The 26,058-nt window shown below is 39.9% G+C and overlaps 1 protein-coding gene across 1 annotated transcript; it reads right to left on the reverse strand.

Annotated features, from left to right (window-relative positions):
* Positions 1 to 21,434: 21,434 nt before the first annotated feature.
* On the reverse strand, positions 21,435 to 22,666 carry LOC147885045 (short-chain dehydrogenase/reductase 2-like). Its single transcript, XM_087397255.1, has 4 exons — positions 22,406 to 22,666; positions 22,244 to 22,324; positions 21,983 to 22,120; positions 21,435 to 21,833 (listed from the first exon to the last, which is right to left on the reverse strand). Exons 1-4 carry the CDS (start codon positions 22,664 to 22,666, stop codon positions 21,435 to 21,437), a joined length of 879 nt encoding a protein of 292 aa, XP_087253381.1.
* Between the last annotated feature and the right edge of the window lie 3,392 nt (positions 22,667 to 26,058).

The raw sequence follows: 26,058 nt of genomic DNA on the forward strand, positions 1-26,058 counted from the left end.
TCACATGCCCTCACAAACAATTTATTCGATAAACCATCCCTTCTAGATAACCCACTAATGGTCCCTTCAACCTGATGCCACCACAAAAACACAAAAATACATCTTGGACAACATGCTCCTTGAGCAGCCACACCACAAGAAATACCAAAACAAGACATATGCAAGAGAGCCTCATTGCTCCTGAGAGGGCAATCGATCGGGCCCGCACATTCTAACGGATGGAAACCTATTAGTGAACTCCCCTTGTGGTGCTCTGTTAATGACGTGGCACCATTAGCAATCCTATTCCCATACGAGCATGGCCCAAAAATGTATCGCTATGTGTTTGAGTATGTGAATAAATAACTAAAATTGGTGAGCTTACGTGTGGATGGGTGGGATTGGGGTTTTGTGTTCATCGTGTAACCACACTAAGATTTGCACATGGACAAAAAGAAACTAATTAAATGTGCTAACATTTGTACTCTCATGCATAATCCAAGAATGATTTACAAATTTGAAACCAAAAGGGGATTGTCTTAATGCTCAGAAAACACCACTTGAAAGACCCGAATTAACCAAGGCACAAAAATGAGATAGTGACAACGAATTGGATACAATCTCCCCTCCCTAGATGAGTGGCTCACGCTTCGTCATCTAGAGTAGATACAATATTGCATTAAAGTTAAAGAGCTAAAATCATCCCTCCTTTCCCAAAAGTAAGGGATCACATTGAATGCCTTTTACAAAGCCACTTTGAGCTCACTTTATCCAAAATGTATCACGTCCCATCCTTTCTATAAAGCCACTTTGGACGTGCTTTATTCAAGAATAGATTATGTCTTCTATCACATATATTGCTCAAGATTTACCATATCACTCCAATACAAAATTGACCCATGGCCATATGCCATGCACCTTGCAACACCTCAATCGGTACCCTAGCACTAATTCCAATCCTCGGCACTAGTTCCATCACTTGTACTCAAGATGTCAATTACATTAGTTGTTAACAACAAATCGAACGAATCATGTTCCTTCAAAAATGAGAGATGATGGGAGGGTGTCATGCTATAGGAGTGGAATTTCATTTTAACCATCCTTGCATTACCCATTCTTGAGGTCTTTTAGAGTATTAGTTACATCTTTCATTCTAGAGAAAATATATCAACCTATGTTTACATGTGTACAAAATGGGTAAAGCAATTGCCTTATTGAGGATGTGTAAAGTGTCTTTTAGTGGCTTAAGTATGGATAAAATGCTTATTGACATAAAATTTAGTACATAGGTGGGGCATATCTAAAGAACCCATAAAGCAATTGTTAGCTCCTCAAGAAGATATGTTGGCATATGCTTTTTCTTCTACTTCTACTTATGTTCATGGTCACCATCATGCTCATGCTCTAATACTTTCTGTAGAGTAGTAATTGTATAATATTAATTCCTGTAAACTTTTGCTTGGTGACGAAGTCCATTTTGGAGCTTGGGAAATTGTTGAAAAGGTAAATTTATTGTAATTATCCGAATTTTAGGGCTATCCCTTCCCGAAATCATCATCCACTTTTTAGGCATAGCTCCACCATGTGGTATCAAATCAAACCAAGACTTATGCCATTGTTGAAAATGAAGGAACCTTTGAGGGTATGGCATTGGAGGCCTACCCATGCACTAGGGGAAAAGAAATTTAGACTACAATATCGACGAGAGCATTCACCAAGTTTCATTACAAAAATTTTGGACTAAAAAAGGGGCCCTTTAGACCATTGCATATACGTTTAGATAAACATGTGATTGTTATGATAGTAAATTAAAGATGCAGGGCCAAAGTGGGATTCTCTGTAACAGAGGCTCCCCAAATCTAGGGGAAATTTTATTTTTTTTTTCAAAATACCCCAAAAACGTCATTGGTGGTTCACAATAAAAAATTATCTTCGGCAGGCCTGCCCTCACCATGTCAGGCCTCCTTGTTTTCCTCCCATGGCAAACTATCCCCCAGCTAGCCTCTATGCTCACGTTTTCCATTTGGTTCAACCATTTGGCCCAAACTTTGACTTCCTAACCAGATCTCCCCCTATTCTCTCTCTTCCAAAACATTTCAAATATTCATTCCCGCCACTTTTTAGCAGCTAGTTTCAAAATATCTTCTTTCCACTCTTGCTTATTCATTCTCTCTCGTCTTTACTCACGTGTTTTTCCACATTCAAAAATCTCTCAAAGAAAGAGAGAGAGAGATTATTTTGAACTGCTATGTTGTTTTATTTTTGAGGGGATGAGTGAGGGAGAGAGAGACATAAAATAGTAGTATCAAGCAAAGTGATCTGTCTCCGCTATGAAGGAAGAAAAAGAGATCCTAATCAAAGAGTTTTGGGAGGGAGAGAGAGAGAGAGTGATATGATATTGATAATGTTTTTTATGTTTATGGAGAAAGTGAGCAGGAAGAGAGCATCTCATAAACTAAGTATTTCAAAAAAAATTGATGTTTGTTTGTGTGAGGGTTACCTTGGAAGACAGACTGAGAGAGAGAGAAGTATTCTATGTTTTTGTAATAATATTTTGTTTGTTTTTGTGAGATGTTTAGTTAAAGGAGAGACAGAAGGAGGGGAAGAGAGAGAGAGAGAGAGAGAGAGAGAGAGAGAGAGAGAGACTTGCAAAGAAAGAGAAAGAGAGGGATAGAGAAAGAGAGAATAGAAGACATAAATTTGGAGGGCCTTGGAAGTAGAAAGAGCTAATTTTAATCATATGGTAAAATGATCAAGATACTATGTGCAGATCCCAAATTTTGCAGGTATTTCATTGCAAGGGAAAATCTCTGCATGACTTTCACATATAGAAAGTTTAGATGGAAGAACCTTCAATGGGAAGCAATGGATGATGATCTGCTCGATGGGACTCACAGTCCTATTGTCAAGGTATCAATTTATCGGGCAAGTACATCTTGATCTAATGTTGGAATTGGAAGAGGAGTGGACCATGCAATTTATCAGGGAAGATTTACAGTTGGCAAGAGCAAGCCCTCCCCAAGACTATTATTTTAGACTTGATAATCTCAAAGTTAGATATAGGGATGAGACAAGCATCCTTTGTAAGAATTGCTGCCCCCCCATACTCTAGAGATAGTAGAGACATGATGGCATGTATTTCATAATATCCAGTTTCTTGGATCCTTAGTGCTTCAACAATGCACTTGGCAATGAGGCATTGTTACATGTAGGAAAAGAAATCCTAAATAATACAAAGTGTTGTTTCATTTATTGTTAAGAATTTTTAAATTAAGTATGCACCTCTAGATTGATGGCTCTCTATGGTCTATGAATAAAGTGATAAATATTTGTAATTTTAAATCTGTGTGGATATTTGTATATCTATATTGTGAAAGAGAGAGAGTGTGTGAGAGAGATAGATAGCAATTAGAGCATGCAAGAGAGACTGAGTGAGAGAGAGAGAGAGAGAGAGAGAGAGAGAAGTTGAGAGTGCAATAAGTGACACAAATAATGCACCTGGCCACATGAGACAGAGTTAGATGTATGAATATATATATATATATATATAGAGAGAGAGAGAGAGAGAGAGAGAGCAATCAGGGACACAAATAATGCACCTAGCCATGAGACACTATTTGATGTATGAATAGAGAGAGAGAGATATACTATGAGAGAGAGAGAGAGAGAGAGAGCAGTCATGGACACAAAGGGAGGGAAAGAGATAGAGGGAGGAGGAGGGACATAAAGGGAGATAGAGAGAGTTAAAATTGCATTTATTCATTTGCACCTCTAAGTTGAGAAAGAGAAAAATACGAAAGTTAATTAAGGTCTTTGAGAGACTATGAGATTGAAAAAAAACCCATTGTACAACTGATCCAAAGGGTGGATCCACTAGCAAAATACATATGTAAAATCAATGTCCATGAGAATGGAGACAGGGACAGAAAGAGGGGATGGAGAGTGGGATAGAGAGAGAGAGAGAGAGAGAGAGGTAGAGAATGGCAAGAGAGAGAGAATTAAGATTGCATTTATTCATTTGCACCTCTAAGTTGAGAAAGAGAAAAATAAGAAAGTTAATTAAGGTCTTTGAGACACTATGAGATTGAAAAAAAACCATTATACAACGGATCCAAAGGATGGAACCGCTAACAAAATTTAAAAAGTGTATATGTAAAATCAATGTCCATGACATAGATAGCTAAGGGCAACATGGCAACAAGATGACAAGTGTTAGAGAGGGAGACACAGAGAGAGAGAGAGCAATGAGGGACACAAAGGAAGGGAAAGAAAGAAAGATATATTAACATCCTTGGAAGACCTTGCGGGTCTATGAGAGAGAGAGACAAAGAGAGGGAGATAGCTAAGGGCAACAAGAGAGAGAGACAAAGAGAGAGAGAGAGAGAGAGAGAGAGAGAGAGAGAGAGAGTCTAGAGAGAGAGACACTTTCCAAAGAAAAAACAATAAATATAAAAAAATTGTAAATTAAGAGCATTTTTAAGGGCAATGCCTATTTATAAAGTACACTTCTAAGGTCATTTTCACATTTTTAGTTTCCCACTCTTGAGTAACCTTGCATTCCACAACCTCGTCTTTCGTCTTCTCGAGCATTCTCCTACACTCATGGCTTCCCCTAGAGAGGCTTTGGCCACAGTGGATTTCATCCACTGATTCTCATGCCTCTACAGATCAGATTTATCTTATCTTTTGCAAGGCATTCCATCTTGAGTCACACTTGAGAGCTCTCCTTCTTGCTGATAATCCCTCTCTTCAATTTTTTGATAGACTTATCCATGGGCAATCTGTCACAATTGCTAACTCCCCTCACCAATGGGTTTCATTGGATATTTTGAGCTCTTTTGACCAGAGTGCTAACTTCAAGAAGACACTAGGTAGGGCCATGGATAATGTCCCTATCTCTCCCCATGAGTACGCTATTCCCATCGGGGATGATTCATCTTCCCCAATTCATTTGATCAAGAGAGATGTAGCCCTTACTGTTCTCCTTGCGAACGACTACTAGCAAGTTTGATGAGGATGTTGGCGAGCAGCCCGAAGGTCCTGCATCCACAAGTGGTGGAGAAGGTCCATCAACAAGTGGTGGAGATGACCTAAACCTAGACCTAGAGCGTGAGAAGCATAATATTAGCCTAGCTGAGGAGCAAGTTGAAAGCGAGGTCATCTTATCTTCATATCCAACTCGTGCATATCCATCCTCTACCTATAATCTAGATGAGGCAACAACCAAGCCACACCTTGCTTCGATTGAGATCCAATCAAGATTGAGGGTGAGGAATACCTTACCCTATTGGAAGTGATGGAAGAAACCAGTCTCCAAGAGGATGAGGTGCTATGTCGGCTCTCGAATGACACTTTTGATGATGTCATTGACTTTGATGCTCCAGTCAATCTAGCAATCGATGAGATTGCACGCTTTGATGACTCGAGCCTCACCGATTTGGAGGCAATCCAACTAACACAGAAGGCAATCGAGGATGCTACATTAGAGTACGACATGTCTGATGAAGCAATTCATGAATTTGCAGAGGGAATTGTTCGAGGAGAGAGATGAAGAAGTTGGCACCTCATGCCAACATGAAGTTCAAGACCAACCACAAAAGGGAGTCTAGTTGGACACTGTAGCTGACGCACTTCGCAATGAGGCAGAAAAGGTATGTAGCTTTGCCAGCTTCATCATGTGATTCAAAATCATCAATATAATTCTAGGTTCCATTTTAGCAACAAAAATCATTGCTTTTTCTTCAACTGGTAGGGAATAAAAAATAGGGTTTAGGGTTTAGAGTAGAAAACCCAACCAAATTTTATGATTTTAAACCCAGGACATCCTGCCACCACTACCACTTGCCCCTACCACTCCATTTCTAGAAATAATTAGGGTTATGATTTTGTAATTTAGGAAAAAAATATTTAAAAAAAAACAAATTTGGGAGGCCACTGAGACCCTAGCAACCATGTGCATCATTTTCAAGCAAAAAAACCCTTGAAAACCCTAAATTCAACATCATGCGACTAGAGCCCTATTTCTGCCACTAAGACCCTAGCAACCATGTGCATCATTTTCAAGCAAAAAAACCCCCTGAAAACCCTAAATCCAACATCATGCAACCAAAGCCCTATTTCTGCAAATGATGCACATGCTTGCTAGGGTCTTAGTGGCCTCCCAAATTTGCTTTAGGGAATAAAATATAAGGTTAAGGGTTTAGGGTACAAAACCCAACCAAATGTTATGATTTTAAACCCAAGACATCCTGCCACTTTCACTTGCCCCTGCCACTCCATTTGTGGAAAAAATTAGGGTTATGGTTTTGAAACATAGGGAAAATAACAAGTTTGTGGTTTTTATTCAGGCCACATGGAATACAATTAGTTTTAAGGAATAAAAATTAGGGTTTAGGATTTAGAGTACAAAACCCAACAAAATTTTATGATTTTAAACCCATGACATCCTGCCAATGCCACTTGCCCCTCCCACTCCATTTGTGTAAACAATTAGGGTTATGGTTTTTTCACAAATGAAAAATAATATCTTTAAAATTTTATATTTGGGAGGCCACTAAGACCCTAGCAACCATGTGCATCAATTTTATGCCAAAAAAACCCTGCAAGCCCAAAATTTGACATCGTGCGTTCAGAGCCCAGTTTCTACACACTGGGCTCTGGTGCAGAAACTGCGCTCTGGTGCAGAAACTACGCTCTGGTCGCATGCTCTGGTCGCATGATGTCAGATTTTGGGCTTGCAAGGGTTTTTTTGGCATAAAATTGATGCACATGGTTGCTTGGGTCTCAGTGGCCTCCCAAATATAATTTTTTAAAGATTATTTTTCATCTATGAAAACCCTTATTCTTATTAATTCTTGAAAAATGATATTTTATTAATTTATATAATCTTTGGGTTTTTATGTAATATGTTGGTTGCAGGATATCTTATGGGTTGATGAGGGTATACCGGACACAAGGGTGGAACCAGAGGGTCTTTTGGTGGGGGGATGGCTTCGATCGGCCACTACATCAACAGAGTGGCTCAACACATTTTGGTGTTCCATCGACAACTATCACCGAATGGAAAGATGAACATCATGGTCCTCAATCGGATGGTGAAGATGAGGCCCATCCATCCTACTGCCGATCGTGTTGTTCTGATTAGGCATAGTGTAGCTTTATTTTTGTTCTCGAACACACGATCCAGTCCTCTCCATAGTATTATAGCTATTGTAGGGCTAGCTGGCATTACAGATCCCCAAGCTATAGAGAGTGAAATTGTGCATCCCTCTCTAGTTTAGTAAGCAAAAAGGGATCTGAGCCAAGTAGGAAGAAGCGTAGACTAGAGTAGCTTATGCATTCAAGCGTTGATGATCTTTGTGATACTACTCTATGTCAATAAAGAATACCATTTTCAAATTATTTTCTCTTCCTGCTACAGAACATTGTTTCCTTTTCTATGTTAAGTAAAATTGAGTATTATTTCCTTTTGCATGTTCTATTGAGATTTGATGTTTATTATTTCATTTTGCTGTTATATACGTCATCAAAAAGTCTTTCGTAAGTAAGTTGAGATTGCATGTAAGTAAATTAATAGATTGCAAATACACTAAAAATAAATTTGAGATTGCACATACAATGACAATTCTTAAAAAGACATTTTATTATATTGATGCCCATAGGCAGAGTACAAGGTAGATGCCCGTAGGCAGAGTACAAGATAGATGCCCATAAGCAGAGTACAAGGTGGTGCATACAAAATCCCTAAGTGCCCTTGGGCTTCCTAAGACGTACAATAAATTGCAACGGCGGTCACCATGACCCTTTTCCTATGGATGGCAGTCGACTGGGTGTCATCCATGAGGTCTACTAGGTAGGCCTCAGTTGCATGCTGCATGGCAAGCAAGGCATCTGTAGAAATATGCTAGGGAGCCTCCACAACTCCCCGTGCCTGTAAAACCAAGACGTTGGGCTAAGGTTGAGGTCTTGCATGACCTCACGTGCCACCCTTGCAAAGCTCGCCATCGAGATGAGCAGATCGATGGACTTCCGAAACTTTTTTATCTCTCGAAGTGCCACCGTCCCTGGCTTGAATCTGTACCACCTCACTGGAGGAGGGCCTCTTTGCCCTTGATGTGGAGGGCCTCTTCGTGGATGTTGAGGGCCTCTTTGCCCTGTACTTGGAGCTCGGGCACCTCTCCCCCATTGGCGTGGACCCTGATTGTCTGTTCTTTCCTTGGTCCTCTGCTCTATCCTTCATTGTTCCTCTTCCTCATGCTCCTCCTTTGTGCTCTCTAAGTCATCCATCTCTACAAAAGGATCTTCTTGTGCCTTCCTCTATCGCTCCTCTTATGCCTTCCTTTGTCCCTCTTGCTACCTATCTGGCTTCCGGATTGGTAGTTTCTCCCTTTGACAGGGATTATCGTGGGGAGAGGGGGGGAGGCTATCACTCTCTATCTCTGAGTCTGGAGGTGGGTCTGGCTTTGCCAATCTCCGTGGTGCCTTGATCTTGGGCCTAGCCATGGGGGATGGAGAGAGTGTGCGAGAGAAAGGGTGAGGGTGCGAGAGATAGGGTGGAAATATCAGGGGCAAGTGGGAGGTGGTGTGGGAGTGGAGAGCTCTTTAGACAATGAAATGAAAATGAGGGCGCATTCTTTCATATAGGGCCCAAAACCCTAATTTTTAAAAATACTTATTTCAATAAAAACCCTTAAAAAAGTAAAATTAGTGCAACCTTGAGCTAAATACTTATAATTAACATCTAGTAACACAAAATTTCTCATTTATACTGCAACTCATGTCCATTATACATTGGCTTTACTGCAAATCACATAACTAAAATTACAAAGAAATTTTGAAACTTATGCATGGGCATCCACATTGGAAGAGTCTACACCATCATTTTCATCTGTCTCCACCCATATGCGCCAGGGTTGCACACCACCTTGCATGATTCTGTCTTGCATTCGATGAGTTGTATATTCTTCTTGAATGTTCCGCGTTAACATCTTGCACTGCATGGGACACAAAGGACTCTTTGAATGCTAGTGTTGCAGCTGCTCTTATTTTGATATGCCTGTACCACCATTGAACCAATTGAACCATTGAGCTTGACTTAGTTCTACCACCCCTGTGTTGGATCGCTCTATTATATGCACAACGTGCTTGTCAATGCGATCTTTCCATGCCACCACACTCCAATGCTTCCATAATTCCATGCCATGTATGGTGCATGAGCATATAAAATGTGCTGCCAAATAGAAAAACAAATCAGTAAATATAGGACCATACAATATGCACATCTCAATGTCCAAGTTAGAGATTACCATGTACTGTGTGAAATGATTCTTTCCCCAAGCTATCTCCATATTCCGGCTAAAGCATTCACAGCATTGATGAAACACTATTGTTCAGGGTACATTCAGCCGTGAACATTTTAGAACTTCACCTTTCCAACCAATAACATGAAGCAAGCACAAGCATACACAGTCTGATCATGGTAGTCTGATCATGGTCAGATCATAGTCGAAAGACAAAGAGCAATCCAAATATAGTTTCTCATCAAAGAACAGCATTCAACATTGGAATAGAAGCAAAAGCTACATCCTTTCCATTTAGGAACATGGATAAATTTCCTCTAGATCAGCATATGATCAGCCTTGAGATTGCTAAAAGGAAATATGCAGGCTGAATACAGTCAGACAGTAGTCTGTTGTTACATATCCAGAACCGTTATAAAGAAGATCCCAAAAGGAGTTATAACTGCCCACTATGGTTCTTTGTAACTGCCACTCATGTATATGACTTGTGACCTTCCAACTTCCATATGACTTTGACTTAGCCTAGGTGCCTAAATACCCCTCAACAACTATGCATCATCTTCTTTGAATCTTTTCCTTTGTAGTAAAGGTACCAAGCTATCAAGAGCTAACCACATACGTGCCTTTTCCAGTCTTTTTTATCACTTCCCCCCTCATTCACAACAGGCATTGTGTAACTTTCTCCATACATCAAACTCATTAGCACGTTTGAGCTTGTCATTCTTCTTCTTTGCAAAAAGGAATTTTAAAGCCCTGACACCACCAAAGCTTGGCTTACAAGGAACATTGCCTATTTTTCCATATCTTTTCTCATCTTGTAATCTTTACTTGCCCAAAGTGTAGTCCCATATCTGAAATAACATTTTCAATTCTTGCAATCATCCTCTCACTCTCTTGTTGGGGCTTCAAGTTATATGCATCGATGATGTACAAATGCGCCAACTTTTCAATTATTCTCACAATAGCATGAAGCACACAAATGTGTACTCACTCAAGAGGAATTTCAAGAATTGGCCTCAATGATGGATCTTTCCCTGGAGCATCCCTATCTAGTGCCTTAGTTTGATCTATCTCTACAAGTTCAGAGGCCCATTGCTTTTGATTCTTTTAACCACCCTTTGTAGATACTCTTGTTTTCATGCACAGTAGACAAGGAAGGCTTGTATTTGCTCCATGTGCCATATTAAACATACATTTAATAGTCTTGAGGTCAGCAGCTAGATGCCATTCTACACGATAGGATCCATAGCCCTCAACTTCAAGTAGCTCACCATTGTTATGACCTTTGATCACACTTGGGATATCGGTTTGGTCAAAAGACCACTTCAAAATTGAATGTGACTCTTTCAGCACCTGCAAAAAAAACTCACATGTTATTTCAAAATATTCTAATTATTTTTGCATTATTGCATTAAAATTCAAATTTCCACCATACCTCAAGGCAGCCAACCACCAAATCTCCTGTTCTGATCTGAACTGTCTTGCACCATCATGCTCAACTTCAAGCTCCAGTATTCTATTCATCATTGTCAAACTAACTCTTTCTAATTTTTGACCTTTTACCACCTCACTTTCATTAAGCTTTAGTACAATCTTTAGAGTACCATTGCATTCCTCCATAGGCATATCATAAAACTTCACCATGGCTTGCAGAACTCTTCGAACATCCATCACAAAGTTATTGTTGATTGTCAATTCCAATTCTTTAGACTCTCCAGCCTTTGTTTTCAAAGTTAGTGTACTACATACATGCTAGGGCTCACTGACTAAATCAAGTACGCCCAAATTGAGTGCATGCCTGGCCTTATCAACATTAGTCAGTTTAGGAAGTGGGGCTTTAACTTTCTCTCCCACATAAAGACATGTTGTCTTTAAGCTCTTAAATATGAGCCGATATGCCCTTGTACTTATCCCTGCAGTATCATAAACTCCTTGTGCACTAGTTGCATTGAAATGCTCCACAACTTTGTTCATTGACTCAGATGTTATCTCTGATTTTAGACTTTTGAATTTTGGATGTTGTATAACAAACTCCAACTTTTTTTTTGTAAACACTTCACCCATAGCACCATAGTGTTCATCATGGATAGACATGAGTTCTGAAACACTCCTACAAGCTCTCACTCGATGCTTCTAGTGACCACTTTTCTTTGATATTTCATCCATCAGACGCGATTTCCTCTTACGTAGTCTTGGACCCATTGGAGTATCCTTCATGAATGATAATGCTTTTTCTAACTTCTTGATCTCATCCTTCAGAGCTGTGTTTTGCATCTGTAAGTGAATTGCATTTATAGTGCTCTCTCCCAATTGAGCATCTAATGTTTGAACCTTTACCTGTAATTCGTGATTTTTCTTCTCTATGCCATCATATGCAGACATTTGAACACTTGTAGCTTGCATAGATGATACCAAATGTTGATTCCAAGCCTCTAATATTGCGATCCTTTTGTCTCTTTCATTAAGCAAAGATTGATATTGGTTGTGAAGGCTACTTGCTCCATGACCAATCAACCTTCGACAATATCCTAACAAACCATTCTCACCCTTACATAGGAACTTTATTAAGCTGGTCAATCCATGGAATTGAGGAGTCTAACAAGTTTGTGGATCTACTGGATATATTTTCCCTTCTAACCACAAATCCATATGTGCTTTTCCTTGATTTCGAAGAGTTACTAAATCACTTTCGCTTACTAAGGAGGATTCATTCCTCTTTAAAAATGGTGCATTCTCTGCATCTATTTGAAAATGGATATCCACCTTTTTTTTATTCTAAGTGACTTGCATGATTTCATGCACTTTCCACCTAATATAATATAACATTGACATCAACAAATAATATACAACATGACATGCATGTTTCATAAAAGTATCAAACCAAGCAAAAATGAAAACCCCAATTGCATGCAAAATCTAACGATTGAAATCTACAAATTCAAAAAAACATTTACTTATTATGGGCGAGTGTAGCTCAAACACATTTAAGAACTATTTATCTTTAACAATGATATACAGTGTATGGAAAACCTTAATGGGAGCTAGTTGTGCAACCCACTGATGAGGCACGTCTGCAAGTTAGCAAGCAACTACCATATGTAGTTAGTTAGTTGTTCGACTCATGGATTTGTCAAGTAGTATTCCGAATACGGATATGATGTTGTTGATCGGACTTTGTTTTGTCTAGTTCTATGCCTACTTTATATGCTATTGTTACAAAAGCATTTGCAATATAAGAAATATGCAGTTGTTTACTTCAATCGACTATCTCTGTTGCACTCAATCTTGAGTTGATGTGTTCTCTTTCAAAAGTTCTGAGTGCATTCATGAAGATACCGTATTTCTACTAATAGGTAGATTTTGGGATCTAGTCTCTACCTATTACACTAGCGATCCTGCAAATAAATTGGGCATTTTGATCGAATGCGGCAAAAGAGTTGAAAGATGAGGAAGACAGTCAACATGTCAAAGCCACAGGCGTTCTACTCGCAAGGGGAGGGACAATTAGAACGGCTAAATCAAATCCTGAAATAGTCAATGATCAAAGAGATTAAGTCAACACAATCTGCGCCTACAAGCAATCTGATGCTGCAAAACAATTAGCCATTTTTTATTGTGAACATGAGAAGAGAAAGCATATGGCTCCTTTGTGCAAATGATATGGAAGCAGAGCGCATGTGGTAGAACGCGCACACACAGCGTTTAGTCTGTGGAATAAGAACCTCCAACGCTTGGAGGGAGAAATCAATATTCTCTATCGTGCTCTCTAGACGCTAAGGAACCTCCAACAAACAACTGTGAATGGTGGGAATTGTGAAGCACTTTAAGAGATTATCAACAATGTGCAGGAATCAATCTGCAATTTGCAGTAGAAGAGGCCAGAATTCCTAGCAGGAGAAATCATGGATGGAAATGTCAGGGAGCATTGAGGCTAGCGTATATATTTCAATTTGAAGAGCGAAGGGAGAAGGATTTGAGAAATCTCATAGAATGTTCATGGAGAGAGTGGTAGCGGATGTCAGACATGGAGGAAATGGAGTCATCTCCTCGGCATATCAGTCATCTCTACTTTATAAGGGCCTGAGCAAGGGGTCATCTTGATGCAAATGAGGAAGGACTTGGTGAGATGGTTGGAACATAGGAAGAGGTAGGAAAACCATCCAAAATCTAGCCAAAAGTGGATGAAACTACTCCGAGTTCGGAAGATGAAGACTGGGTTCCTGGTACAGTGTCCCAGTGAAGACCCTTCCACTAGTTCTAGGGGAAGTTCAGAATACCAAGATGCAGTTAATGCAGAAAATCTCACATGGTCTCCATCAAAAACCTTCATTCGGGAAACTTTTGGGTACCACGCACTAGTTGTGGGCTATATGTAGGAGCGCAAAGACAATTGTTTGATTCACTCTTGAGCAAACCCCGCCCAAGGAGAGCAAAACCAGTAGTTCCAATCAATCCAGCAATCAACATGTAGAATCCTAGAGTCCACTCTGCTAAATTCAGTGGCAAGACAAAACAAGACCCTAATAGTCACATTGGGCAATTTGAGACCCGATGGGTAGCAAGTGGTTTTGAAGGTCAGCTTGGCGATGAGGTCAAGAAGGAACAATTGGCAGTAGCAACCTTGGTAGGCAAGGCCATGAGTTGGTTCATTCAATATGGTATGAATCAATTTTCAGATTATGATGCTTTGAAACAATCAAGATTTCGACAAGAGAAGACACCAAAAGCAATCCTCAAGAAACTTAGACAATTGAAGTAGAAGGATCTGTTCGTAGAGACTATGCCCAGAAGTTCCAAAATCTGAACCAGAGGCTAGCCACCTCTCAAAGACCAACTGAGGAATAATTGGGGGATTAATTCTGCAAAGGGTTAAATAAGGAATCGAGAAGTGCTGTGGTGGGAAGGGATACGTTAGCAGGAGCCAACAACTTTGACAACATGGTCGCAGCTGGGCAACGTGCAAAATGGAGATTTGGCATAACCAAAAGCAAATCAAAGAAGGGGAAAAAGAAGGATGCAAAGGATTCAGATTCGGACAAAGTCTCTAACACCGATAGTGAAGAGGATGATGCAAAATCTAAGTTCGAGGAAGATGATTCAGATGCTTCGGATTATGAGGACATGAAGTCCAAGAGAAAAAGGAAAAAGGAATTCAAGAAGGGAAAGTCCAAGGGGAGCTCCAAGTCAAAGAAAAAGGCAAAATCTTCCTCAGGGGATGAAAAGCTAGAGAAAAAGATAAAAAAGCATTTGAAAAGTATGGGGCTATCAAAAGCCAGTTCATCTGAGAAAGCTCAATGTGAGTTTTGCCTCAAACAGAATCATGACAATGCCAATTGCTGGTACAATCCAAATTATAGGGGGCAGTTGCCTCCTCACATGCAAGCTGCTGTAGTAGCAGCGGCACAACCACCTATAGCCAATCAAGTAGGGGTAAATGAGAATACTAACCAGATGAGAAGACCAGCATATCAGAATTAGGGAAATAATCCTTGACAAGCCAATACAAGTAATGATGCATAGAATTGCACATATTGTGGAAAAGCTAGATACAGTGAAGGTCCAAGATGTGAACTCTGGTGTAAACATCACAATGAGAGGGGCCTCCTGATTGTTCAATTCCAGACATGATCACAAACACAAAATCCACCTCGTCCACCACCAGGCCAGGCCAATGCTATGATAATACAGCTCGAGCAGAATGGGGTAGAGGAAGGATCGGGAAAATTGAAGCAGACACAAGCACAAAAGAAGAAGGGTATGGAGCCAGTATTGGCTATTTTATGTGATTGCTCAGGATGTTAGCAGGAGAGTGACATGTCAGAAGGACAAAATGATCCAGCAGCACTGGCTGTAACAAGGTCTAAAGGACCAATCCCAAAGGAAGAAAAAGTGCCAGTGGCAAACAAACACAAACACCCAATTGACTTGGATGAGCAAAAGAAAGTTCAACATGACGTTCTTAAAGCCTTGGATAAGGTAAATACATATAAAAAGGTCAAGTGGGCATTGATGGACACCACACAACCTATACCTGCCCAAGCGAAAATGGGTGAATCAGTACAACTAGCAGAGAACAAAGTACAATCTCAATGTGCAAATGCAGCAATGATTGAGGTGGAACCAAAGGAAGACCAGGATGATAGCAAAGGGAGCATAGTACAACCTAAGGTATCTGCTGATATGCAAGATGAAAGACAGAAAGTAGACATTATGAAAAAGAAAGAGGCTTGTAAAGAGGCTCAATCGAGGATTGATTGGTGTGGTTAAGGAATCAGAAAAGGAGGTTACAGGGAAACAAGAAGATTTGTTTCATAGCCTACTCAAGGCGAAGATAAATATCACATTGGATCAGCTTCTTAATGTAGTACCAGAATTCAAAACACAGTTGTTGGCTAAGTTATCAGTTGACATGGGGAGCCTAATGGATAAGGTGAAAAAGGAAGAGGGAGAGTCTTTCAAAGTTGACCCAGCTATGAATGCAGCATAGATAGAGGATGTGGATTATACTATACCACTTATTCAAGTGGAATATAAGTCACAGATGATACTAGAAGTCCTGCTAGATGGTGGGTTGGGTGTGAACATCTTGTTTAAAGACGTTTACAGGAAATTCTACCTCAATCAATTAGAACCAGCCCCTTTTCAGGTGAAGATGGCGGACCAAAGAAGGGTCCAGCATCTGGAAATTCTCCGGAATCAGTACATTGGAGTTTGTGGATTGACGTTTATGGTCAGTTTTGTGGTCTTAAGATTGGAGGGAGATGAGCAGTCTTATTCAATGCTACTTTACGCAGGCCGTGGTTTTGCATAGCCAAGATCAAGCAGGATTGGGGGGCTGATAGGGTGACCATCAGAAAAGGAAAGAAGAAATTTAAGATGGCAATGGTTCCAACAAGGGATGTACCGAAAAGGGTTCATCCCTTGGCACAGCTGAAGGCATTACATGGTAGTTGAAGTGGAAGATGATGAGGAGGAATGGTTTCTAAAAAGAAATCCATCTCTTGTGCCAATTTTTGAAGTGGATGTGCTAAGTATTCTTGATCAGTACAAGAGTCTTTCAAGGCACAGTTTTCCAGCAATGGAGATGTCAGCAGTTCCAATTTCGGATAGTCTCAGCCGAAGCCCAAGAAGAAGGTGAAGAAAAGAAGTCAGATGGAGTTTATGTAGACCAGTGGGATGTTGATGAGGAGAAGGAAGAAGTTTATGTTAAAACCGACATTCAAGCAATCATTGAAGTCGAAACAGCATTTGAGGATCACTTAAGGAAGTGTGCTAGAGTACAGGAGGATGATGTAACTAAGATAAACCTTGGAACAGAACAAGATCCAAAGTTGGTACATGTTAGTGCTTTGTTAGATGCAACTTTTTTTGAAGCTTTGCATAAATTGTTATTGGAATTCAAGGATGTGTTTGCTTGGCATTACACGGATATGAAAGGAGTTGATCCATCTTTTGCCAACATAGAATTAACTTGAAGAAAGATGATGTCCCAGTGGTTCAACAAAGATATAGAATCAGTCCAAACTATGCTTGGAGGGTGAAGGAGGAAATTGATAGGCTACTCAAGGTGGGGTTCATCTACCTAGTAGATAAGGTAACTTGGCTTTCACTTATAGTCATAGTACCCAATAAAAATGGTAAGCTGAGAGTATGTGTTGAGTATAGAAAATGAAATGCAGCAACAATAACAGACCCTTTTCTATTACCCTTTTGTGACATAATGCTTGATGATGTAGCTGGTCAAGAAATGTATAGTTTCCTGGATGGTTTTAGTGGCTATACAATCAGATAAGGATGGCTCCAGAGGATAGAGATAAGACAGCTTTCATCATAGAGTGGGGAGCTTTTGCTAGTGATGTTATGACTTTTGGTCTTAAGAATGCACCTCCCACATTTTAGAATTCTACCTGTTACACTTATCATTAAACACTGTTAAACTATGTGAATGAACAATACCTATTACATTTATCATCAAACACTGTTAAACTATGTGAATGAACCATACCTCACATGGATCTTTGAAGAAAAAACATGATCAAACTTGTCCTCCTCAATGGTCCCTCTTGTAATCCAAATGGTACAAGTTTGGTTGAGAAACTAGGTTTCTCAGTTTGGTTACAATTAAAAAACGTGATGGGAGAGTTGAGGTAGCAAGTGGGTGCTCCACCTCATTGTTTGGGCCATTGAATAAATAAATAGAGAAGTCGGGCCACTTCCACTATTCTATTGCCCTCCACCAGCCAATATTCTATTGGGTTTTCTTCAACTTATTCTTCCATGTCACCAGCCCAAGGGCTCCCTTACAGGGCCCTTTTTAGTCCAATTTTTTTGTAATGAGATACACAATGCTAATTACATAATGACTCCTCAAGAAGTACAATCTTTAACAGAACACTGAGCCTTTACAAAGCATGGAGCCTTAAAGAAATGTTATCTTATATAATGTACACATGGTAGACATCTAAATAAATACCATATTTTACAATTATTCCAAGGGCTCTTAGTCCTAAGTACCCCTTCCAACTTTTGTAGATGGCATATCCCATTGACCCAAAAAATTTATCTTTGTGCACCCATGTATTATCAATGCAAATTTTACATAGTGAAGCATACTTGATGGTAAAAGAGCATTGTTAAACCAAACTTGGCTAAGACAACGAACTACCCAAAAATAAATTTTTTGATGCATAAGCTAATTCTAGCAATGCCATAGCTTGAAAGATCTCGTTGTGCCCTTCACAATGGCATACGTAATGTCTCACTACAATCCCGTATGGGAAAGTTCTGTGAAAAGGTGGAGGATGAGTCAAGATGGGCTGGCTTTAAGTCGGATGATTGGAAACACTCATCATTTTTAGGAATTGGGATGAGACTTATTATTCCATTTCAAAGGAAGAAAGGAGGTATTTGGGAGTATGGAATAGTACAAGAACAATTCATGCACTAGTAAGAATGATTTTGAAGTGCATAAGGCAAGGGGGCATCTCAAAAGGAAAAGGGAAGCACAACACACCTCTATCTTATACAGCATTCTCTTCTTGAGTTGAACATCAAAAACGTTCTTGAAATATGCAACTTCCATGTTCATCCATACTCCAATTTTTGTCAGTTTGCAATGCTTTGGAAAGATAAAAGGGTCATCATGGACACAAAGCCTACTAAAAGAAGTAGTAGCATAGAAGCCGTTTTGGTCTCTTTTGATTGTGTCATAAACATTTGTAAGTATGAAATTGTTGTACCTTGAGGATCACAATTCTAAAGGATGAATAGTTGACTTGAAAGATGTTGTCATTGAGTTTAGGAACATTATCTTGACCCTCTAGAAGATCTTTATCCCTGTTCTTTCTTAGCTTTTTTGTGTAAAAATGTATTGGATGCTCTAATCTACTATGACTCTTGAATAATACTCTTCATAAAAAATTGGTTCCATACTTGAACATTTATTATTAGATTCTACTAGCATCATTATAGAATGGTTCCATAATCTAATATGACTTTATAATGATCAATCATATCAATACAAAAGGGGTGTTCATATGTTGACATATGCCATAATTGCATACATGACAATATTAGACTATAATGGCATTATTACAAGATGCAAAGTGAAGTAAGAGGAACAACACTCCATGAATATATGAAATGAATCACATAAAAATCACCATGTTGACTCACTTGCCAATCACAAACCATCGATATATCATCACTATATCATACTTCCCAATCATAAACCATTGTATATCAATGCATTTCTAGGTGGGTGATGTAGCTCCAATTCTCCATTGAAATACTACAAGTGAGGAAACTATAATTTTTGCTAACCCTAGGCCTTGATATCTTGGGATCAAGGTGTGCTTCAAAAGTGGGGCAATGCAAGATTATGAGATACAAGAAGGCAAATCACCGCCATAAGAATCAAAGTTGGGGCTTGTATCATCTTCATGGGATGATTCTTTTTTTCCCATGCATGTATGTGGCAATTTCATCCACAAATAAAGATGTCGTTTGGGAGTTTGGGAAGCTCTAAGTTGAACTAGTTACTAATTAGCAAGAACCTAATAGAAGGGCTAGATTATTGTTGCTCAAAGATGGAGTATGTCTATAAGGGCTACATGTATAAAGAATAAATCAATGAGCCCTTTCCACACAACCCTAGCCATTGAATGGATGTGTGTTAGATTTCATATATAGTGAATATGTGGTCATGATAATCTTATTTGATGTGACTCTCAAGCCCCTCACAAGTACAAGAGTAAATTCCTTAGCAAGTTGAAGGAGCACAACCCAATGGTGGAGGCTCAAATATCTACAAGCATACAGAGGGTGTGCACTAACAATGTGGATGAGCCTCAAAGGGGGGGGGGGGGGGGGGACTATGTATAAACCCTATATAACAATTGCATTCAAGGCCCATTTGTCAAATCCCTTATCTGTAAATTTATCATGAATAAAACACACCCTTTTCTATTTTATTTGTGAGTACCCCCTTTATATGATACCCTTCCGTATGTGAAAAATGTGTAAAAAGGGGATTCTAAATACTCCTTTTGTTGAACTCATGTGCTATGCTTACCTAGGGCTTACCTATTTTTGAGTGACCCCCAGAGGGATGAGCCTTGTAGTGACGTTGAGCAGTCATGCTTTTAATGCATTATATGCACAAGCGTCAAGAAGAAATTTAATGAGATTTGCATCCCACAATAGAATAGGGTGATAAAAAGGAAAACCAAGTAGATTTGAGTGAAATTACTTGCAAATGGCACAATAGACAACTATCCAAATATCTTTAGGCTAATGGTTGTGAGCTTGATGAACTGTGCTCCCACAAGTACATATCAACTTGTATGCCCAAACAAGTCGTGGTATGGGCACTTGAGCCTACTATTGCCTAGTTGAAGACTTTTAGACATGTGGCACATGGTAGACCTAAAGCATTGAAAGAAGCTTAACACATGAGGTTTGAGGTGTATGATGTTTGTTGGATTTGCATTCCATACATGTGGCTTACATGCTTTTTTATCCTTCCACAAGACACATGCCCTACACATACATGAGTTGAGGGATATTGTATTTGCTAAAGATGAGGATGAGTAGAAGATTTGACCTTGAATGCTAACAACCATGAAGTGTCACATGAAAGATTGATCATGATTACTTCCCCAAGAACTAGGACATGGATGACATCATGCATGGAAAAAATCTCCTCTAAAATAACCAAAGCCTCCATCTGGCTCAGCTACAACTATAGTAGGGGGCGGATCTATGACCAAAACACTCCCCAGGCATTCTATAAGTTTGATCCTCTACTAGTGTAATACATTTTCATAAATGGCTAAGCAAGAGTGAGTCTGTGAGAGGTGTCTAATGTAAAGTATGAGAAATATACTAGTCCTTCTTTCACTAGGGGATATTGTAGGAACTAATAGATCTCTCCCCGATCTCTCTTTAGTGATGAAAGAGACAACCTCTACATTGACTTCACTAGGTCAACCTATTCAACCAAGGAGTCTTCACAAGGCACAATAGAATAGGGAGTGGCTTTACTGGACTAGGGCCATGTAGGAAGAAATGAAGACAATCTTACATGGAGGCTAGTATCTAACAAACTAAGGATGATTAGTTGTAAGTGGGGCCGAGTGGGTATGGCATGGTGGAGAGTTGACTCTGATAATATCTTTGCACTTGTCATCTCTATCAGTCCTATTTGTGTACTACTCGAATGCCACTGATTATAAAGTGCATTAGGTGGATGTGAATGTTGGTTCCCTTAATGGAGATCTACGAGGGGAAGTTTACATGGAGGAGACTTGTGGCTTACAAGGGGAATAAGGTCCAGCTGCACCCCCCTCACAATAACTATTACTTTGCTTTATAAATATTGTGTGTGTTCAATTAGGCTTGAAACTCGGAGAGTCCAATCTACTTGAAACTTCATAATATCTATTACTTTGGTTTATAGATATTGTGTGTGCTCAATGACTGAGCCCCTCAGAAAACCGAGCACGAAGAAAATTTGCATTACAAGCACATATGGTTTCCTCATTCAAGTTGATGGAAGTAATCGAATAATTCTTTTAGACATGGCTCAAGCTTGCTTGCCTAAGTATGAACAGAAAGCCGTTTGTGGAAGTAATCGAAGTAATCGACCAATTCTGTCTAGAAGGGGAGAGGGGACTGGTCAAAGAAGAATTCGGCCGAGGGGCGTGGAGGGGGTAACATGGCCAGCCACACAATGCCTTGTGCTCCTCGGGAAGCCGAAATCTCTCCCATGTTGTACACAATGTCTGTCTGGACAAAACCTGGATGGACGGCGTTGACACTAATTTGGCAACCTTGCCTGCGGAGATCGTGTGCCAGGACTCGAGTGTAGGTGTTGAGAGCAATTTTGGATACCTTGTATGCGGGAAGCACCAGCGGCCACTCACAACTTTCTTCCTTCGTGAATACACCTGCCTCCATATCTTTCTCGAACTTCCCCACAAAGTCATCCACATCTTGCTCAGTTAGCAATTCGAAATGGGCAAGTTTCTCTCTCAGCGATTCACTCGAAAGGTTCTGCAAGGAAACAAGGATGAGCAATCAATCCACAAAACCGTAGGACTGCCGAGTTGGGCGAATACATACATTTTATCCGAGTACAGCTCGCGGAAGTTTGTGCAGAAAGTCATCACGGAAAATACACGGAGAAGTCCCAATAGCTTCACCTTCAACTGGCCAGCTACAGAAGAAACATTGAGTATATGTCCTCCTGTCTGAGACCTTCCTAATAGTGGTAACACGGCCTTTATCATCCTCTTGGCTCCAAAGTAATTGGTATCTATGCACTTTTTCGCTTCCTCATACTGCAATGGGAACACTTTTTGCCCGACCGAGGCGTCCTCTTACACCACGGGTTATTAAGCCTTTGTGAAGAGGTGAAGGTAGCACCCGTACTCCAGTCTGACGATAAAATACGAGATCCTCACCCTGATTTCCGACACCGTTATGTTATTAGCGGTAACGTACACGAAATCTGGAGTAGCTCCTAGAACTCCTGCGTTATTTACCTGCCAAGGCAATTGGACTTGAGATTTCTTCATCATTTATAGAACTCAGCTAATTGCCTAAGGCAAAGAAAGATAGCCCACAAGTATGTCAATGCGCCCAAATTCTTGCTCCAGCCATGAGGCGAGTGTGGATACTGATTGTGGAGCCTGGACATCCAATTCATGGAAGTACACATGTTCGAGACCTTGCTGACGCAAAGAATTCGTAGAGTCGACGCCCCGAGTTGGGTCGCGAGCTGTCAAGACAACATGGACACCTTCCTCGGCTAGCTGCTTTGCAACTTGGAAACCGATGCCCTTATTGGCTCCGGTTACGACTGCGAGGACGCTAGCACTATCCATGGAACCGCTTGATCAAAAGATGAGCTTTGATGTGCTTGATAGCTTGAAATCTGAATTGGGTTGCTGCAAGTCTCGCCCGAGTGGTTGTCATTTCCCCATCATATTGTCATTGTCGCAACCTATAGTCCTAATATTACAAGGATATTCTCACAGTTGTTAATTTGTCCAAGGCGATGCAACCTCTATAATACAAGGAGATTCTAACATTTTGTAATGCTTTTCATGGTTGTTAATTTGTCCAAGGCGATGCAACCTGTATAATACAAGGAGATTCTCACATTTTGTAATGCTTTTCATTGTTGATTACATGTTTCGGCCACCTATTTTTTCTTTTCAACTTTCAAGTTTTTAAAGCACTAAAGATTTATCCAGCTATTATTTCCAATGCTCCAAAGAATGGCTTTGTTCTGGTTGTTAGCTTGAAATGTGAATTGGGTTGTTTTGTTGCTCTAAGTTGAAATTGTTATCATTTCCTCATAGATTGTCATTGTCCAAGACAATGCAACCTATAGTGCCATTGTTACAAGGAGACTAACACATCTCTTAATGCTTTTCATGGCCAACTACATGCCTTGGCAACCTATGTTTTCTTTGTAACTTTAGAGCTTTTAAAATAGTCAAAGTCTATCAAGCTATTATAGGGAATAGTTTTCCTGTCTAATTGCACGTCTGCTCACAAGTAACTTGCCTAGCTTCAAAAAATTATAACTCATTCGTTAAGCATAAGATGGAGTAGCATGTAGCACATCACACTGAGGTGAATTAAGAATGCAACTACATTAAAAGGCAAGAAGTGGATCAGTTCATAGTTAAAAACTAGCACTTTAACGATCAAAGAATCTAAGCATAGGCAACACAAAACATAAGATCGATTGTCGATCAATCACATACATGCTTTGAAACAATAATGCAACTATGTTAAGAAGGAAGTAATGTAGTTCATATATTTAAAAACTCGAGGTTGGTTAAGCTTTTTTAATTAAATTCTTCTTTAAATTGGTTATATTTTTTTATTGGTTGACTCTCTCTCTCTCTCTCTCTCTCTCTCTCTCTCTCTCTCTCTCTCCCTCTCCCTCTCTCTCTCTCTCTCCCTTTCTCTCTCTCTCTCTCTCTCTCTCTCTCTCTTCCTTTTTTGCCACACACACACACTTACACATGGTTTTTCAAAGAGTAATGGTGAAGCAAATTTGGCTATATAGGCCACCATAGAAGTTTTTAATAAAGATTAACCCCCTCCATTTTTTTCATTGTGCCACTTCATCTTGGCCTTTAACCTTATGAGCACTACGTGTCTTTTAAGTGCTTATTCCCCCCATTGTCCCTTAATCTTGATCGTTTAAAAGCTTTAATTCTATTTTTATTTTTTGGAATTAATTTAATTCCCCCCACTCGCTATTACCCCCTTTTACCCCCCGCTTGCTCTCTCTCTCTCTCTCTCTCTCTCTCTCTCTCTCTCTCTCTCTCTCTCTCTCTCACACACACACACACACACACACACACACATGATCCAATAGACCCTTCATATTCTCCTACCCACATTTGTTCAAAATTTCTGTAGCACTCTGATTTCTTTTCAAATCCTGCCCCCCTCAAACTCTTGTGGGTTATACAAAACTAGCCTTGCATTTTTCCCCCCAACACTCAAACTACCCGCCGCTGACTTGGAACCCCCCATCCCTGACCCTAACCTAACCTAGCTCCAACTCGAGATTTTCCTTGGACCACTGCCCCATGATCTCCTTTACCTACACTACCTTTTTTCTAATGACCGTTCTTGACAATCGTACCTCTTTCGTGTCTCTTCATAAGAGATGATGCCTCTATGCCACCCTTCCTTCTTCAAGCTTTCCTCTTTACTTACAACCTCCTTACAATCTCTTCCTTGTTCCGTAACCTTTTCGCCATAGCCGTCACAAGTCCTTCATGGCTTCATTCTGGTATGCCTCACCTTCACCACTCCTTGTTAGCTGCCTTACTTGCTCACAGCTCTCCCTTGATGCTTGCTAGACCTTAGCACCTTCCCTTCCTGTAGAGCTATCTCCTTCCCTTCTCACACTATGGCCCTCTGCCTCTTTGATTTTGGTCTAGGACCTCCTCTTCCTTTGTACTTACTCTATCGCCACTCTATCTCACAGTGCCACTGAAGCTCATTGTTAGCGGGAATCAGTAGCAAGACCTAGTGGTGCTCACGACTATCTCCTCTTCACAATTGCCTACTTCTATCGTAACTTTATCGGCATATTATTACTATGCTCTTTGTACGTGGTATGTTCTCTTACATCACTTCATTGCCACTGCATACCACAGTCATTTCCCTTGTCACCTTCAATCACTAGCTGCATCTAGGGTTGCTTCTTATTAATCTAGTACCCTGTTTACGTTTCTACGTCAACTATGTTTCACAAAGTATATAGTTGTGCACTCAACCAAAAACAACTAGAATCATTTAAGAGATTCACACAAAGCTACTAAGCTTTCAGCAGGGTCATTTTGCACCTTGGTGATCGTCTGTAATAGCTATAACCTTGTCGTCTCATCATGACAGATTTGTTTTGATTGCTTTTCTCCTTCCACTTGTCCTCCAATTTTATGGTCGAGCAACTTTTATAGTGGAATCATCTCAATTTTGCATATTTTTGTGGTATTATTTTATGGAGTTCTTATCTTTAGCTATTTTTGTTGGGCATTATATATTCATTCAATTTGAATTTTTTCTAAAACTATCATTCATAGAGTTTTGGTGGGGTTCCTATGTTTGAGATTACTCCAAGATTCTCCTTTAGCTTGCTCTCTGACTTGCGGACTCTGGGAAGGGTTCAAAACTACTCAAAGACAGGGTAGGGTTTAACATCATGATCGAAGGTTTCTCCATTTGCTTGTAAGATCTTCTTTCATTCTGATTTGAAAAAGCATTTTAATTCTTAGAAATAGGATTCTTGTTGCTCGTCTTATTAATTAAAAAATTCTTGCCATAGGCTTTTCTGTTTGCTCACATAGCTGGTCGCCTACTCTTTCATTTGGGCACTCCAGGGCATGGTTCAAAGCTACTCAAACATTGTGATTGAAGATTGCTCCATTTCCTTGTAAGATCTTCCTTCAAACTTCCTTGTGATTTGAAATGGCCATTTTATTCTTAGAAATAGGCTTCCTATTGCTTGTCTTATCTACTATTGAGAAATCCTTGTTGTAGGCTTTGTCATTTCCTTTGGGATTTGGTCACCTACTCTCTAATTCGGGCTCTCTAGTGTTGAGTTCAAAGCTACTTGAAGACATGGTAGGGTTTAAAATCATGATCAAAGATTGCTCCATTTCAAATCCTTTCATTCTTCCTTATGATTTGAAAGGGAATTTTGATTCTTTGAAATAGGCTTCGTGTTGATCAGCTTGTCACT

Source organism: Dipteris shenzhenensis, chromosome 26, assembly GCF_047967505.1.
Source record: "Dipteris shenzhenensis isolate YYH24624 ecotype China chromosome 26, Dip_SZ_1.0, whole genome shotgun sequence".
NCBI lineage: Eukaryota > Viridiplantae > Streptophyta > Polypodiopsida > Gleicheniales > Dipteridaceae > Dipteris > Dipteris shenzhenensis.

Excerpts from the sequence above, each read along its gene's own strand:
- LOC147885045 (XM_087397255.1), bottom strand. The coding sequence starts at position 22,666 with ATGGATAGTGCTAGCGTCCTCGCAGTCGTAACCGGAGCCAATAAGGGC. Across the intron at positions 22,325-22,405 it reads TTGGGCGCATTGACATACTT|GTAAATAACGCAGGAGTTCT; the intron begins GTGGGCTATCTT and ends TTGCCTTGGCAG. Across the intron at positions 21,834-21,982 it reads CTGTAGCTGGCCAGTTGAAG|AACCTTTCGAGTGAATCGCT; the intron begins GTGAAGCTATTG and ends GTTTCCTTGCAG.